The 17,991-nt window shown below is 38.9% G+C and overlaps 1 protein-coding gene across 3 annotated transcripts in view; it reads left to right on the forward strand.

The window, feature by feature from the left end:
* Positions 1–17,991, forward strand: part of MYO9A (myosin IXA) — a 372,546-nt gene that overhangs the window by 76,751 nt on the left and 277,804 nt on the right. For all 3 annotated transcript variants that reach the window (XM_067555993.1, XM_067555992.1, XM_067555994.1), the window contains exon 3: positions 12,546–13,459. In XM_067555993.1, the coding sequence (XP_067412094.1) occupies positions 12,617–13,459 (843 nt within the window). In that variant the 5' untranslated portion in view covers positions 12,546–12,616. The remainder of the gene's footprint in view (positions 1–12,545; positions 13,460–17,991) is intronic.

Raw genomic sequence — 17,991 nt, forward strand, 5'->3', positions numbered from 1 at the left:
TTAGTTTCCGACTATAAAACTGAGTGAAACTGTTCCTGGAATAGAGCATGTGTTAGACAAGCATTGGCATGAGAATTGTAACAAGGCCATGATGCCTTTCTCTGCTTGCATCCTTGGTGGGAAACAGCTAGAGGAACTGAAATAATGTCTAATTGGAGATTAATAATACATCGAGAGAGGATTGGTCTGATTATTTTAGCATTCAAAAACACTTATTGCAGCATCTGGTTTCATATAAGGATTCCTCTCAAGAACAAACTCTGAAACATATCTGAATTAGTATTTGCATCATTACTGGATGGTAAACACATTTTAAAAGCCTTGGCTATGGTTTTAAGTTTGTTTTACTGACTTTGTAAGTATTATATAGCCACTGTTTTTACATTGTTTCAGAAATATATAACTTGGGTATAAAATTCACTTTTTTTGAAGGGTCTCAACCTAGGAAAATGATTTATTTTGTTAAGAATTTAGCTTTTTGAAAACTGAAATGTACTAAATAAATGAACTGTTTGTTTTCTAGTGAGATCTCCTTGTACAGCCCCTCCTTGATCTGAGGGATTGTTTCAGTGTTTTAGCATGCATCAGATGCAGTGTCAATTCTAGTACGTGCCAGAGTGTCATGCACTAATTGTCTGTGTGGACCCTGCTGGCCCACACTAAAAGTTCCTGAGTGCACATTAACATAGTACTATTTGAAATGGAACTGTGTCCCCGCTTGGGAACTTAGGAACTTTTAGTGTGCATCAGCAGGCTCGGCACAAAGAATTAGTGTGTGACATGCTGACGCACACTGGAATTTATACCCCAGGTGGTGTGCACTAACACCCCATGTAGACAAGCCCTTAGCTATTCCATGTTCTCACCCAGACTCGAGTGAAGAAGGGAGTAAATCAGCCTCTGACTGCCAGAAGCTAGGACTGGATGGTGGGATGGATCACTGAAAAATTGCCCTGTTCTGTTCATTCCCTCCAAAGTTTCTGGCCCAGGCTGCTGATGGAAGACAGGATTCTGGACTATATGGACAATCAATCTGTCCCAGTATAGCCATTCTTATATTCTTATGTTACCAATTAACCTGAGTTAACTGATGGCAGTAGTGGGCCCCAATAGCCTTATGTGGACCAGCCACTAGAACTGGAAGGTGCTACACAGGTATTCACAGCTGTTCACTGGACAGCAGAGGAATATTGAAACTCTAGAATCCTGGATTTGATTCCAGTTCTGGAACTGAGTATGCTGTAGTGGTATAGACCCTCCTACCTAGATGTAGCTAGAAATATTACCAGAGACTTTTCTTTGTCATTTGCCCGGCAAGCAGAATGATTGTGCCACCCAGAATACAAGTTTTGGATTACTGATTTTAATTGGCATGTTACACAATTCAAATAAATTGTATATTCTACATACGTCAGCCACACGTTAACTTATCACGCTATGTTTTCTGTAGGGTAGGTCTGAATGAAAACTTATTATGATGCAGTTTTAGATTTCTCAATTAACTGTTTCAATGTTGAAAGGTGTATAAATAGGTGCCTCTGGCACATCTGCCCTGTTCTGTTCCTTTTAATATATTTGGTCCCTGCTTACCTATTTTTTGTATTTCTTTGATTTTATTCCATCAGAAATTGTTGTTGAAGCATACACTCTGAACAGATTCAAGGGATTTAACATAAACAATACTTAAACTAGTTGATTTTACTCTTTTTGAGGATGGGATTATTTTATTACTAATTTCAAGATACATTTATTGACAGTGAAAATACCTTTCCACTTTAAAGTTGTATCTGCAAATAATACATTGTTATGTGTAAGTAAAGCAACAGCATTTATGTATCCCTTGGCTTTTTTAACAGAAGACACTTGAGAGGTAAAGTATAGATTGATGAACTTATGTATGCCCTCACCTTGAATGCAGTGTTCAGTTCTGTTCATCACATCTCACAATGGACATAGAAATGGGAAAAGTCCAGAAAAGGGGAACAAAAATTAAAGTAATAGAAAAACTTCCAATGAGAAAAGATGAAAACCTAGATCTAAAAGACAAGTTTATCCCAGTTTACTGTGGCCTTGAATATGTGAGAACATAATATAGAGAAAGAAAATAAGAATCCTAGAAATGTAGGGCTGGAAGAGACCTCAGTAGGTCATCTTGTCCAGTCCTCGGTGCTGTGGCAGGACTAAGTATTATCTAGAACAGTGTTTCTCAACCTTTTTGATACCCGGGACAAGCTTGCTGCCTTCCTAAACTGTGTCAGGGAGGGAGATCCAAGGGACCAGCGCTGGTCTGCAGATCAGTCGTAGACAAATGCTGATCTAGACCATCCCTGACAGATGTTTATCTAACCTGTTCTTACAAATAAAAATTTGATGGTTTTTTTGTTTTTGTTTTTTAATTTTTTCTGGTAATTCTAGAGTAAAGTTGAGTCTAGAGAAATTAAAAGGAATAGTTTTAAAATGAATAAAAGGTAATGCTCAAAATGAACCATTTCAAGTTAGGTTAATTTTAGTAGAAGGGTTGCCAGTTCTAAACTGAAAACAAAGGTTGTAATGGAACCCCCTACAGATGCTTAATTTTAAGAGTATGAATGCCATTAGAATAATAGGTTAGAGAGACCAACATGGTGAACATTAGAAAAAAGATGGGTATACATCAAAAACGTGAGGGTAATTAATATGCAAAGTAAGGCTATGCATAATCATATTCTAGTATATTGAAACCTGATACTTGCTAGTTCTCATGGGCTTCCTTGTTGATAGATTAGGTAAAGTAAGCTTTCCTTTCCTAAAGAAGAGAGGAACAATGGCACAGGAAAAGCTCCAAATTTCCTTCCTTACAGTGTTAGCACATGCTATACTATTTACCAGCAAATGACTCAATCTAGAAACAGCTTTGATGGCAAAAGGTTGGGGGTTTTCCTATACTCAAGGCAACAGTAATGATGAGTTCAGCAATGTTTGCATTTGTTATACCATGTCACAAAATATGGGGGAGGGGGGATTTCCTGAACAAATGTAAGTTAGAGCAGCAAAATTTGTAAAAAGTTTTTCTTGCTTTTTATATGTGTTTGAATTTTCATGGCAACTCTGTAAAATATTTTCTATTAAGCTTTTAGAACTTTTTATCCTAATCTTTTCCTGTTCTGTCAGTCATAGCATCTGTTGTAACATATCGCTGGATACATCTTCCAGACACCCATCAAATAGAGTGTAGGTTAGAGGTGCAATAATGGGAGGGTTCTATATTTTTTTTCTTAAGTAGAGGGAAGGTGTTTCACTAATCTTTACTTAACTGACCCTTCCTCCTCTTTGTGATTTCATGTATTTTAGGCTATGTCTACACTTAAAATGCCATAGCAGCATAGCTGCAGGTTAGCCTACGCTTAAAGCTTACAGCTGTATCAGTACAAGAGCTCTTCTGTAGCTTCATTATGTCGATGGGAGAGACCTCTCCTGCCGATATAATAAAACCACCTAAACGAGCAGCGATAGCTCCCACCAACATAGCGCTATACACACAAGTGCTTATGCCAGCAAAATTTACGTCACTCGGGATGTGTTTTTTCACACCTCTGAGCAACAAAAGTTTTGCCAGCATAAGTGCTAGTGTAGACAAGGCCACACTACAACGAGTGGAAGGGTTCTCCTGTGGCTATAGTTAGTCCACTTCCCTGAGAGGCGACAGGTAGGTTGATGGAAGAATTCTAGTACTGTCTACACAGGGGCTTAGGTTGGCATAGCTACATCTTTTTTTGGGGTGTGTATTTTTCACATCCCTGAGGGATGTAGCTATGCCAATGTAAGTTTTCAGTGTAGACCAGCCCTAAGTCAATCAAGTAAAGAGAATTTCTCTCCAGCACTCATCAGCCCCAGTCTTTACACTAATTTCTCCTAGTTTTTAGCAATCCAGTGTTTGTCGAACTAGCTACCGCCTCTGAGGGAGGTGGATTTATTGCAGCACTGCAGCTGTGCTGCTGTAGTGTTCTAAGCGTAGGTGTAGTGTAGCTCTGGTGATTTCAAGCTGCAGCTGTCACAAATTAAAGAGGAAAGGGGTCCCTTGTGAACAAACATGGAATGTTGCCTCTAGTGGGCAGCTATTTTTGTTTCTTGTGCAGTCTGAAACCCTCTTCATCCCTGGAGAAAAATGTGAGACTCCTCTTTCTGGATGGGCAGTAAGCAGGCAGCTTGAAAAAAGGGTGATGTCTGGGCCTCAGCCTTATGCCCTGGTGGAAATTACAGTGCGGTAAGGGTAGTCTGTAGTCTCTGAGAATCTTTACCCCCCGTCCCATTTTGCCTCCTTTTGGGGGGACTTCCTGCAGTTTCCCCCCATCTGGAGAGGATTTTAATGTGGCTTCATTTGGAGTCCATCGGTGCTGCTCTGTGGTGTAGCTAGAGTGGTCCTTGCAGAGTGATTGTGAGTTACCTTCCCTGAGATCCAAGCATACTACTGTTGCAATGCTCCCACTCCAGGGGTGTGAGGAATATGGCCTGTAATGTCCATTTAAAGCTAATTAGTAACAGGGCTTGGTTTACTATCTTCAGAAAAGTATATAACTCTGGGGTGTAACTAAACATTTTAACCAAGCCATATTTAGCTTACAACAGGTAATTATCAAAATGGGTGTCCAACATCAATCTTATTTTTAAAAATACTTGAATAAAAATTCTGCTCTAGCTATGACAGAAACATTCAGAACTGTCAGCATTTGTTTTTGTGCTTTGAAAAATTTCGCTTGCTACCATGGTTTAAGAATGGAAAAGCTTGTCAACCATTCAAGCTTATGGTACAGTATGTCTATAAACTCAGTTACTATTTACATACTGAACAGATGCACAACACAGCACATTCCTATCTGAAAAAAGAACGGTCATAGTTGGAGAAACTTGCATAGATTCCAAGGCCAGAAGGCACTATTGTGATCATCTAATCTAATCTACTGCATAACACAGGCCAAAGACCTTCCCCAAAATAATTCCAAGAGCATATCTTTTTTTTTTTTTAAATTCAACCTTCATTTAAAAATGGTCAGTGATGGAGAATCCAGCATGACCATTGGTAAATTGTTCCAGTAGTTAATAACTCTTCACTGTACAATTCTTTCCCCTTATTTCTAGTCTGAATTTGTCTACCTTCAACTTCCAGCAATTGGATTGTGTTACCTTTTTCTGCTAGATTAAAGAGTCCATTATTAAATATTTGTTTCCCACGTAGGTACTTCTAGACTGTTAAATCACCCCTTAACCATCCGTTTGTTAAGCTAAGTAGATTGAGCTCCTTACGTTTATCACTTAAAGGCTTTTTTAAATCCTTTAATCATTCTCATGGCTCTTCTTAGCCCACTCCAGTTTATCAACATCTTTCTTGAATTGTGGGCACCAGAGCTGAACACGGTATTCCCATTGCACCAGTTACTCAGCTCAATTGGTAGCATATGGCCGTTCTTATTGGGTCAGACCAATGGTCCATCTACTTCAGCTTCCTGTCTTCCAATAGCAGCCAGGGCCAGATGCTTCAGGGGGAATGAACAGAACAGGGCAATTTTTCAGTGATCCATCCCCTGATATCCAGTCCCAGCTTTTGGCGGTCAGATCCCCAAATCTTTTTCAGAGTCACTTCTTCCCAGGATAGAGTCCCCCATATTGTATGTCCTACATTTTTAGTTCCTAGGTTAATACCATTACATTTATCTGTATTAAAACGCATATTGGTTGCTTGCATCCAGTTTACCAAGCGATCGGTCTGTATCACTGACCTGTCCTCTTCATTATTTGTCATTCCTGCAATTTTTGTGTCATCTGCAAATTTTATCTGTGATCAGCTCATTGATTAAAAATTGATCTTTGCAGGACACCACTGGAAACATATGCTATGATGATTCCATGTTTACAGTTACATTTTGAAACCCATCAGTTAGCCAGTTTTTAATCCATTTAATGCGTTCCATGTTAATTTTCTATCTTTCTAATTTTTTAATCAAAATGTCGTGCAATACCAAATCAAATGCCTTACAGAAGACTAGGTATATTACATCAACGCTATAAACTTTATCAACCAAATTTGTAATCTCATCAAAAAATATATCCAGTTAATTTGACACAATCCATTTACCATAAAGCCATTTTGATTTGCATTAATTATATTATCCTCCTTTAATTCTTTATTAACCAAATCCCATACATTTTAAAATGTATTGGGCTGAAAACATCAATCCATTCGTTAACACTCAATTGCTGCTAAAACGTTTCTGATCAGATTTTCTAATAATTTAATATAAATTATGTTTTAATAAAGGCTTGAATGTTCCCAACCCATCTTCTAAATCTACTTAATTTTATAGTAGGCTATAATGCATAATTTGTATTATTACCTTAATTTGCATATCAGTTTTCTGTAATGTTACAAGCATAGAATTGTGACTTAATTGCAAACCTGAGCAAAAGGGTTCAGGTATGTGGGCAAGAATTCTTATTCAAACTTATATGTGAAATAATTTCAAAGGGAATTTAATAAATATTTGATCAAAGGATATTTTTTGTTTTAGATTTTATTTAAAATTTTGTTGTCTTATTGTGACATTTGTGTATTGTGTAAGTCCTTTCTTAAATAGGTGCATTAAGTCCACAAATACGTTAAAATGACCAGAGCTTCCAAAACTGAACCTCGGCTTTCTTCCTCTGACTGCCACAAGATCTAAAGGCTTTGGTTAGATTTCTGTCTCCAGTGAAATCAATGCACTACCATTTTCTCCTTTTCCTCCTCAAAGGTCAGCATGTTGGTGTAGCAGTCGAAAGAAATCTTAAAAGCCATGCTAATCTTATAAGATGCAGCAAGTTTGGTGTAGACACATCTGATTCATTAAGTCTCATTTATGAGTTTGTAGAAGTCAGTTCTATTTTCTTCATCTACATGGATATGTTTTTATTTTGGTGTACTGGGATATTTGTTTATAATTCTTTTAAATGTTCTTAAAACACATGGCATTACTAAAAGTTCTCAGTTAAAATACATGTGGAATATAAAAAGCCAGTGTTTATGGATTATGCAGTATCCAATCTTGTCTGAATTTATCTTTTTTCATACCTTTTATCATTTTATTTTACACATCCAAAGGCAAAGATACCCTTAATAGTTTATCAGTCAGGGTGTTATAGACAATACTGCAACCTGCTTGGACAGTATTTGTTTTGGTAACTCAACCTTTCTTCAGAGAAATACTGCTATGCCTTTAAACTTGTGAAAGTGATGATTGTTTTCCTTTGCATGGATACATTATATCATAGTATTTCTACTAGTATGCTTTGGAAAAATGGGATTTTTAAAATCCAGAGAGAGAGAGAGAGAGAGAGAGACCAAACATTGAGAGGTATCTTGCATGGACGGTATAGTTAAACCTTATTGATATGCACCAATGATTGTGAATGACTTTTGCAAATAACTTTGCAAACAGTCCACTGACCTAAAATAACACATCCCAAAAACCTTTTTGGCACTATTTTCAAATATTAAACTGTATAATCTGATAGAACATGAGCGCATGTAGCTGATGCTACTTCTGGGATTTGTACAATTCTCTCACTTTAAAAGTGTTGCAAACCAGTGACCTTCTCTCCCATGTGTTGCTAAATCATAATTTCGTTGGAATCTTCTATCTTTTAAAGTAGCACAGGGAAACTGCCTCTATAAAGGTACATTTCCAAGGTTACTGGCATTTTTGCACTCCACAAGATCAGTTCTTGGCTCTGTAGTCTGCCAAACTTCTCAGGTTATGATACTGTAGCTCAGTTATACAGATCTTTATGATATGCTAGTATGTCAAAATAACACAGGTCCCTAAATCCATTCATAGATTTCAAGGCCAGAAGGGACCATCTGTGATCTAGTTTGACCTTGTGTATAACAGAGGCCATAGAACTTCCCCAAAATAATTGTTTGAGCTAGAGCAGATCTTTTAAAAAAAATCCAATCTTGATTTAAAAACTGCCACTGATGGAAAAATGCATATCTAAAAGTAAACAAAAGTTGTGAGGTCAGAAAGAGGAGGATGAGACGTCTTACAGTCTTTCAGTTACAATTTATGGGGAACTTGTCAAGCTTCTAAGGCCTTGTCTTCATGAGAAAGAAAGGTGTGTTAACTTGAGGTAAAATTTTAGTGACGACAAGGCAGTTTGTTGTTTTCATATGAGTTACCAGGTCAAGTTAAACCCTAGGCTTCCCCAATCGTAACATGACCTGCTAACTTGTGTGGAAACAACAAACTGCCTTGTCTTCACTAGGATTTAGCTTGATTTAGTTACCTTGGATTAGGAAATGTAAGAACACACTTTTTTCCCTAGTGGCAGATATTACAGCCAATGGAGTGTTTAAAAACAAACTGTTTATAAAGTTACCACTGGCTAGTATATTTGTTGTTTTTTAAGCCTATGGCAGACCAAGGAATCCAGCAGCATGTGCTAGAGTGTATCCTGAAGCAATGTGTACAGCTCTCATAGCATATTGTTTGATTCCATGCCAAGTATGTTTCATGGGAACAAAGTGATTTATTCTGTGCTTCAAGCACATATCTAGGAGTGTACACCTACTGAAATGTTTGATTAGAGATGAATAAGTAGATACAGCATAAAATAATACTTTGCATTTCTGTAGTACTTTTCATCAGAAGATCTCAAAAACCTTTTACAAACTTTAATACATTAAATGCCCTAACACCAATGTGAGTTAGGTGATTTCCCTATGTTACTCAGTGGTAAACTGAGTCTGAGGTTGCAACTTGCGAAAGCTGAGAGGTCAAGTCATTGGCAAAATTGGAAATGGATACTGTGGTTGATTTTCTTATGTCTGCTTTGGCCTCTTCACACTCAGTAAAAGGGCTGGAGTGGTGTAAAGAGACTTTTTAAGCCTCAAATCCACCCAGATTAGGATTTCCCTGGTCCAGGAATGGAAGAAAACAGTCATAAAAATTTCTTCTAAAGAACCTTCGCGAGTCCTGATGTAGATGGTGTACCAGGAGCAGGGATATGGGTGGGAGTGGCGTGTCAGGGCAGGGCTGCAGTACATAGCACAGCGGAGGTTCTGAGCAGTGCTGCAACCCAGAGGCCGCAAGGGACAGGATGTCCGATTCTCAGAGGTTAAGGAGAAACAAATGTTCTCCCTTCTCCAGTAACAACCTTTCACGTACTTGAAAATTTATCCTGTGTCGTCCGTCCGTGTGTCCGTCCGTGTCCCCCCCCCGTCTTCCCTTCTCCAAACCAAACATACCCAGTTTTTTTAATCTTCCCTTATAGGTCATGTTTTCTAGACTTTTAATCATTTTTGTTGCTTTTCTCTGGACTTGCTCCAGTTTGTCCACTTCTTTCCTGAAATGTGGTGCCCAGAACTGAACACAATACTCCATTTGAGGCCTAATCAGCACAGAGTAGAACAAAAGAATTACTTCTCATGTCTTGCTTACAACACTCCTGCTAACAGTGTTACACTATTGACTCATATTTAGCTTGTGATCCACTATAACCCTCAGATCCCTTTCTGCAGTACTTTTTCCTAGGCAGTCATTTTCCATTTTGTATGAGTGCAACTGAGGCCTGGTCTACACTGCCATCGACAGGAGATACGCAAGCTACATTATGTAGCTTGCATATTTCCCATCAACTTACTTACGTTGCCATACCACAGTGTGTCTACTGCGCTGTGTTGATGGGAAACACTGTCCAGTCGACGCAGCCTTACTTCTTTTTTTGGGGGGAGAAGGTGGCTTAATGGTGTTGACCAGAGAGCACTTCTGCGAATGATTTAGTGGGTCTCCACAGCCCGCTCAATCAATCCTGCTGCATTGATCTGCGTAGCCCCAGCAGTGAAGACATACCTTGATTGTTCCTTCCTACGTGGAGTACTTTGCATTTGTCCTTATTGAATTTAATCCTGTTTACTTCAGACCATTTCTCCAGTTTGTCCAGATCATTTTGCATTTTAATTCTATCCTCCAAAGCACTTGCAACCCCTCCAGCTTGGTATTGTTCGTAAACTTTATAAGTATACACTCTATGCCATTATCTAAATCATTGATGAAGATATTGAATAGAGCCAGACCCAGAACCGATTCCTGATTCCACTCATTATGCTCTTCCAGTTTGACTGTGAACCACTGATAACTTCTCTCTAGAAATTGTTTTCCAACCAGTTATGCACCCACCTTTTATATAAGCTTCATGTAGGTTGTATTTTCCTAGTTTGTTTATGTGAAGGTCATGTGAGACAGTATCAAAAGCTTTACTAAAATCAAGGTACAGCACCTCACCCACTTCCCCCTATCCACAAGGTTTGTTGCACTGTCAAAGAAAACTATCAGGTTGGTTTGACATGATTTGTTCTTGACAGGTCTATGCTGACTGTTACTTATCACCTTATTGTCTTCTAGGTGTTTTCGAATTGATTGCTTAATTATTTGCTCCATTATCTTTCCCATTACTGAAGTTAAGATGACTGGTCTGTAATTCCCCAGGTTTTCCGTATTTCCCTTTTTATAGATTGGCACCTTTTTCCAGTCCTCTGGAATTTCTCCAGTCTTCCCTGACTTTTCGAAGATAATTGCTAATGGCTCAGATATCTCCTCAGTCAGCTCCTTGAGTATTCTAGGATGTATTGCATCAGGCCCTGATGACTTGAAGGCATCTAACTTGTCTAAGTAATTTTTAACTTGTTCTTTCCCTGTTTTAGCCTCATATCTTACCCCATTTTCACTGGCATTCACTGTGTTAGATGTCCAGTTGCTACTAACCTTTTTGGTGAAAACTGAAATAAAAAAGCCATTTGTCTTTTCCACATTTTCTGTTATTGTTCCACCCTTCCCGCCCCCACCTCCACCCCATTGGGTAATGGGCCTACCCTGTCCTTGGTCTTCCTCTTATTTCAAATGTTTTTGTAAAATGTTTTCTTGTTACCCTTTATGTCTCTAGCTAGTTTTATCTCGTATTGTGCCGTGGGCTTTCTAATTTTGTCCATACAAACTTGTGTAATTTTTTTATATTCATCCTTTGTAATTTGACCTAGTCTCCACTTTCTGTGGGACTCTTTTTTTTTTTTTTTTTTTTTTTTTTTTTTTGAGTTTCAGATCATTGAAGATCTCCTAGTTAAGCCAGGGTGGTCTCTTGCTCTTTCTATCTTTCTTATGCAGTGGGATAGTTTGCTCTTGTGTTTTTAATAATGTCTCTTTGAAAAACTGCCAACTCTCTTGAACTGGTTTTCCCCTTAGACTTGCTTCTCATAGGATCTTGCCTACCAACTTCCTCAACCAGCCACTGGCCACCTCACCTGGGAATAGAAGGTGTATCCAGGTTAGGGAGGGGACATCGACCACTGTCAATCTAACCTGTTTGTAAAGCGCCTAGCACACTATTGGATACTATATAAAAATTAATATAATTGAATTTTTAACCAAAATCTGTATTTCTGAGCATCTTATGGCAAGTCACTGTATTGTTAAACTGACAGCATTTGCCATATTGGCAGTGTATTTGCATAATGTCAGAAATAGTAAACTGGATTTTATTTTGCTTTGGTACTGGATTAATAGTCTCAACTGTAAAAATTTCAGTGTTTGTTTTTGAGTGAATTTAGAGATCATGAAAAATTATCTAAATTCTTTTAAATAATCTAATGAACAACCCATCAGTGTCCAGAATCCCCCAACATTATGGAGTACTCCTATCTTGCTTTGAATGCTACCTTGTGAACTGTGGATTGGGGAACTGTGGATTGGGGATATGAGGAAACCAGTTTTTCTGGTTAGAATGTTCCTTTATTGCAGGGATTTGAAGCCGTTGTTTAATTTTTAAAATAATAAGAAAGCTGTGTTATAGTGACTGTTCAAAATCTCAAGCCTTTACAGATACCTGCCTCATCAGGGCATGATGACACTTTATTTTTAAACCATATATGTAAACCGATGCACAGATAGTTGTGAGCTGGAAAAAAAACGTATTAAATGACATTGCCTGTTTGCTTTCAAATATCTAAAAATGAAAATGCAGAAAGTACTAACTCTCAAAAGTGAATTAATCTGTAAAACAAAACTATTTTATAGAATTAGTTGTTTTGAGCATAAGACTGCCACAGTTTCACAGGTTCATTTAGTAGCTGTACCACGTACAAACACTACTCTTTCTTCACCAACTGTACCCATAATAGAATGCATTCATTTAAAACTAAAGACCTAATTTCAATTCCCTGATGCTTTCTAATCTTGATAAAACCTGCAAATGTCTGAAGTGATCTATCCCAGAATTTATCAGATTAGAATGGAGTCTGAAATTGTTCCTGTTAGCACAGTAAGGCTGCAGTTTTCTTTAAAGCATCATGATACTTAAAACTTTCTTTCCAAATGTCAAACTTTGGAATAATCAGTTACCTTTTGTAAAATCTTACTATGATTGAGGGTGGAATTTAGTTGGTATATTGCTTTACTTTTCATACACTATGTGTAAATGCTTTTAAAATACATGTTACTGAAAGAAAACCCTGAATCTAAAATATTTTTGTTTTGATTTTGTAGTGTTGATGTCATGACAGCATACTGGACTGTTCTAAAGATGCCCTGCTGGTACTGATGGGAAGGGATCCAATATGAGTGTAAATGATGTTGGAGGAAGACGACGTTTTGAGGACAGTGAGTTCACACTACACATATATCCTGGGAGCATTGCTGAAGGGACTATCTATTGCCCCATTACTGCCAGAAAAACTTCAACAGCTGCTGAGGTAATAGACTCTCTCATTAATAAACTCCAACTAGACAAAACAAAATGTTATGTCCTAGCAGAGGTGAAGGAGTTTGGTGGGGAGGAATGGATTCTCAACCCTACAGACTGCCCTGTCCAACGCATGATGTTGTGGCCCCGCATGGCCCTCGAGAATCGACTGAGTGGGGAAGACTATCGCTTCCTTCTGAGAGAGAAGAATCTAGATGGGTCAATTCATTATGGCAGTCTCCAGTCCTGGTTACAGGTGACAGAAGAGCGTCGCAGGATGATGGAACGTGGATTTCTTCCTCAGCCACAGCAGAAGGACTATGATGATTTGTGCAGTTTACCAGATTTAAATGAGAAAACACTCTTGGAAAATCTCAGAAACCGCTTTAAGCAGGAAAAAATTTATACCTACGTAGGCAGCATTCTGATAGTCATTAATCCATTCAAATTTCTCCCCATTTACAATCCTAAGTATGTCAAAATGTATGATAACCATCATCTGGGAAAGCTGGAGCCCCATATTTATGCTGTGGCTGATGTGGCCTACCACGCTATGCTTCAGCGCAGGAAGAACCAGTGCATTGTGATTTCAGGAGAAAGTGGGTCAGGGAAAACACAAAGCACAAACTTTCTGATTCATCACCTCACTGCTCTCAGCCAGAAGGGATTTGTTAGTGGAGTAGAACAGATTATTCTTGGAGCTGGACCAGTGCTTGAGGTAAGATTAAAGTGACAGTAATGATGTAGCTATTTTTTGATGTGTTATAAAACAAATTGTCCTGATTTTATATTATCGGTCTGGGGGTATCTGCTGAATGATAATAGTAAGCAAGACTACAACAACATTTTACGATAATAAAAATTAGGTGTGTGCCTTCTTAAAGACAATACAATTTTAACTTCCTTGAAAAAAATTCAGTAACTAGTTATTTTGTGAATTTATTAACATGCTTTTTTCACTTTTAGCAGGCTTTGGTGGTGCTCTAAAATAGTGAATTTTATTTTGTAAAAAACTTTAGTGATCCCTGCTTTCAAAGTACTGTAATGTTTACATTTAACTTTATTGGGGTTTTTTGATACAAAGCTAATTTGTACTAAAATTATGACAAACTTTAGATTAAAAACCTTGCTACTCCTTCCCCATCAGTCAGAAAAGTTAATGTATTCTAGAAAATGTGCATATGTGGTCTGTTGCCAGATGACAGTTCTTGTAAACAAAAAAGTTAGGTGAGCTGGACAAGTATTTCTTCATGTAATTGCACACGTCCATTCTACTTCAGATGTGTACATGCCCATAGCTGGAGATTTTTCCCCAACGGCTGATCTACACTACAGAGTTAGGTTGACGCAAGGCAGCTTACGTTGACCTAAATGTCTACACTTAAATTTCACTCCTGCCAACGTAACTGCCTGTGACATTACTCAGGATATAGTCTGGACAGATGGACAGCTATGTCCCCTCAGTTCTCCAGCCTTGTATGCACCTTACACTGCTTTGCTGTGAAAGCAATCACTCCTGGTCTGCTCACACAGCCTCCATATGTAAATCACTCCCAGCTATATTGTATGACTGCTATAGCTAGCCACCCATGAATTACGCTGCAGGTAACAGCAGCAATTCCCAGTCCCAGACTTTCCCCTGGTAATGTGCGTCTTGTACTGCTCAGTACCCTCCCGGACAACACGCTCATATAAAGTCTGTCATTTCATTAATATTAAATGATATGCACAAATCTTATCCCAAATGAAGTTTCCCAAACATTTTAATCCAAAGACACACTGATTTAGATAAAACAATAAAACAAATTTATTAACTACAGAAAGATTTATTTTAAGTGACGACAAGTAATGAGGTGTAAAAGTCAGAATTGGTTACAAAGACATGAAAGGTAAAATGCAACCAATATCTAATTTAACGAGCTAAATGTATTCAAAGCAAAAGTTTCTGTACCACATGCTTACAGCATACTGGCTGGATTCCTTTCAGCCAGGACCCTGTTCACTGTTGATTTCCTTGACCTTCAGGTGGTGGTAATGTAGTGAGTAGAGATGGAGAGAGAGATGTAATCTGGGGCATCAGTTCCCTTACTTTTTTTTTTTTTTTTTTTTTTTTTGAGAATCATCTCCAGCTGTGGTTCAGGAGACATCATCTGTGGTGATGGGATTCTCCAGCTGTTTCTTTGCCAAAATGTAAATTTCTCGCTCAAATGCTTTTTCCTGCCAAAAAATGACTACTTAACCAGGTGGTGATAGTTCATTTAATTTTGTTGACACCTGGCTTGAGGCATCAATTTGCCTTTTGTCTGTGAGGAACTCTTTTTGTGCCTGCTTTTCTAAACTTGGAGCATGTCTCAGTAAAGTCATACAGTAGAATCCTTTAACTTTATATACGATGTTGCCACACACATTTTTCCAGGACAATAATCAGCAAATTATGAATTTTCAGATGATACCTCAGAAGGCATATTTTTTACAAAGTTCATTTTAGTTAAGATTAAGATTTTGTAATGGTTATTTTTTAATAACAGTCAGGGAGAGATTATGGGTAATAAACAAAAATTCAGGGAAGCTGTGACTTCCCCCTGACTTTTCTAAAAATAGTTATCTGTGACAAAATGGGGCTGACTGGGAGGAGAATGGGGGATGAGAACAATAGGGTAGGGTCCTCCTGCTACCTGCAGAAGCTGGGGGCCAGGGCTGGAAGCTCTGGGTCTGCGGGCCCACAGCTCTGAGCTGAGGGGGAGACCCCTGGCTGCCCACGGTGCCTGGAAACTGCAGGGTTTCCCCACTGCTCGCTGTGGCTCAGCACTCTGGTTCCCCCAGCCTGCCACTGGCTGACAGCTCTTGCCTTGTACTACACCACCCCAGCTGAAGCAAAAAATGTTACGGAGGTCACAGGAAGTTACGGATTCCATGATCTCCATGACATAATCTTACCCATAATTATAGTTTTGTAAAAAGTGTGAAGATAGGGATACATACTGTCACACTGCCGCACCACAATGACTTCATAACTCCATTTCTACAAGTGGTGTAGAGTCAAGGTTGCTGTAGTTAGGTTGATGCAGTGTCACAGTAGACACTGCGTTGTTTATGTCAACTGTTACTGGCTTTCAGGAGCCATCCCACAATGCCCTAGACCATCAGTACAATTGATACAAATGCTCCTGGTGAGGATGTGCACTGCCAACACAAGGAGTAAAGTGTAGAGACACACAAGCAATGTAATTACTGTGGTGGATGTATGCCAACAAAAGTTGGGTTGATTTAATTTTGTAGTATATACATGGCCTAAGTGATACCCTTGGGAGTGGCATGAATACCCTCAGCAGTCTTGTTCTGCTGCACAATGGTATAAAGCAGTGTTCCTCAACCTTTTTGATACCAGGGACCAGCTTGCTGCCTTCCTAAACTGTGTCAGGGAGATCTCAGGGACCAATGCTGGTCCACGGACCGGTCCTTGAGAAACACTGGTCATGTCACGAATCCCATTCCTCCCTGAGACTTGAATCTGATGGCTACCTGCCTTACTGCACCTGTTTATGAAAGTAGCATTTTTGTTTTGTAGCTATTAAATCCATGAGAATGGTGGTGGTGTAAAAAGCATTTGTAGCTGATCTCCACATCTGAAATTCTTGTCTAAAGTAGTTCTGGAATTCTGCCTCAGTCTGACTTTTTCTTTCTTAAGCTGCATTCTCATAAGGAGAGGCTCTCCATAATTTGGATGTTTGAAGGGCTCTGGCCTTTCACTTGGACAGAACTAGGCCATTTACATAATCATCCCAGCTGTGCATTTCGGTTGCTGATAGAATGAAAAGTCTTCCGGTCTCGATGCAGAGGATTTTGTACTGGATTTTATCCTGCACACATCTGTGCTATAGTATTTCCAAGGAACCCCCCCTCTGAGCAGAATATAGCACACTCTACAAGATGTCAGATGGCTTCTGCATCTTTTTTGACCCATGTATCTATAGCAGACACATGTAGAGCTGCAACTCAGTCATTGGTGCAAATCTTTTCAACCCGTTATGCTATGTTTCAGCATTCAAGAGATGATGCGAAGTTTGGATATGTAGTTCTACAGTCATTGTTCAGGTAGAGTCTGAAACCCACCTCCAGTTTGAACTGCTTGTGAGTCACCTGAAGCGGAATGGACATGTGGAACCACTCGAAGAAAACAAGGTTCCTAATCTGTTCTGTAACTGTTCTTTCAGATGTGTTGCATGTGTCCCTTTCACAACCCCCACCCCTCCTTCCCTTCTATATCTGAACCTCTCCTGTAAGATGAAACTGAAGTGGGTCATGGGTGGTTCCTCCCTTTATACCATTCTGCAGCAGCGCGAATGTGCTGCCATGGGAGGTATCACTGTAGGGAAAAAATCTCCAATTCTGGTGCACAGTGCACACACACCTGAAGTGAAATGGACATGTGCAACACATCTTGAAGAACAACTACTACAGCACAGTCTAGTAAACGTTTTCTCCCCACAGAAATGGAACTTGGAACATGGAGTACAGTTTTTTACCTTTTGAAAAATGTTCTGATGCTTTTTTGTCATCAGATTTTAAAACAACCTTCCTTACAAACTTTAATTTTGTTTCGGTGATAGGAGGGTAAAAGCCTTCCGGACCCAAAAGGGGGCCCATATCCCAGTTTCCATAATAAAGGGAAGAAGTAACATCTGCCTGGGAGTTGGGAAGCTAGGACTCAGAAGAGTTCCTTCAGGAGCTCGAGAAAAGAAAGCAAGATAGTACACCCAAGTTTTCAAATATGCTTGTTTGTTAGGAAGGTTGCTACCTCTGGATGGAGAAAACTGCCTTCAACTCCATGAAAGAGTACTTCAAAACGTATTACTTCTGTTTGCCTTTGTGAACTGTGTTTTGAATGTGTATCCAGATTGCTGTTTTATCTGTCATAGAATTTTGTCCTGCCTCCAATCACAGTGCAAGATCAGCAATAGTGAATTTCATTGTGTCCTTGTATCTTCTCCTTTTTCAGATTATAGTAAATCCTGAATAGAATAAGGTTTGTCCTTGAAGAGGGAAAAAATGGGGGTGATTATGTTGTAACTTTAGTTCTAGTTCTTTCAAGTTAGGGAGATTTTGTAGTGTTTCCCAAAGATAGTCAAATTCTAGATTTGTTTTTTTTCCTTTGGAAACTTGTATTGTAGCTGGATCCCTTCATCTGAGAATGCTTGGTTCCTGGTAGTCATGGGCTTCAAATTGGGTTTGTCTCTTCCCTGAGCAGTG

Source organism: Emydura macquarii, unplaced genomic scaffold (genome assembly GCF_026122565.2).
Source record: "Emydura macquarii macquarii isolate MOO-44397 ecotype Brisbane River unplaced genomic scaffold, CSIRO-AGI_Emac_v2 contig_1644, whole genome shotgun sequence".
Taxonomy (NCBI): domain Eukaryota; kingdom Metazoa; phylum Chordata; order Testudines; family Chelidae; genus Emydura; species Emydura macquarii.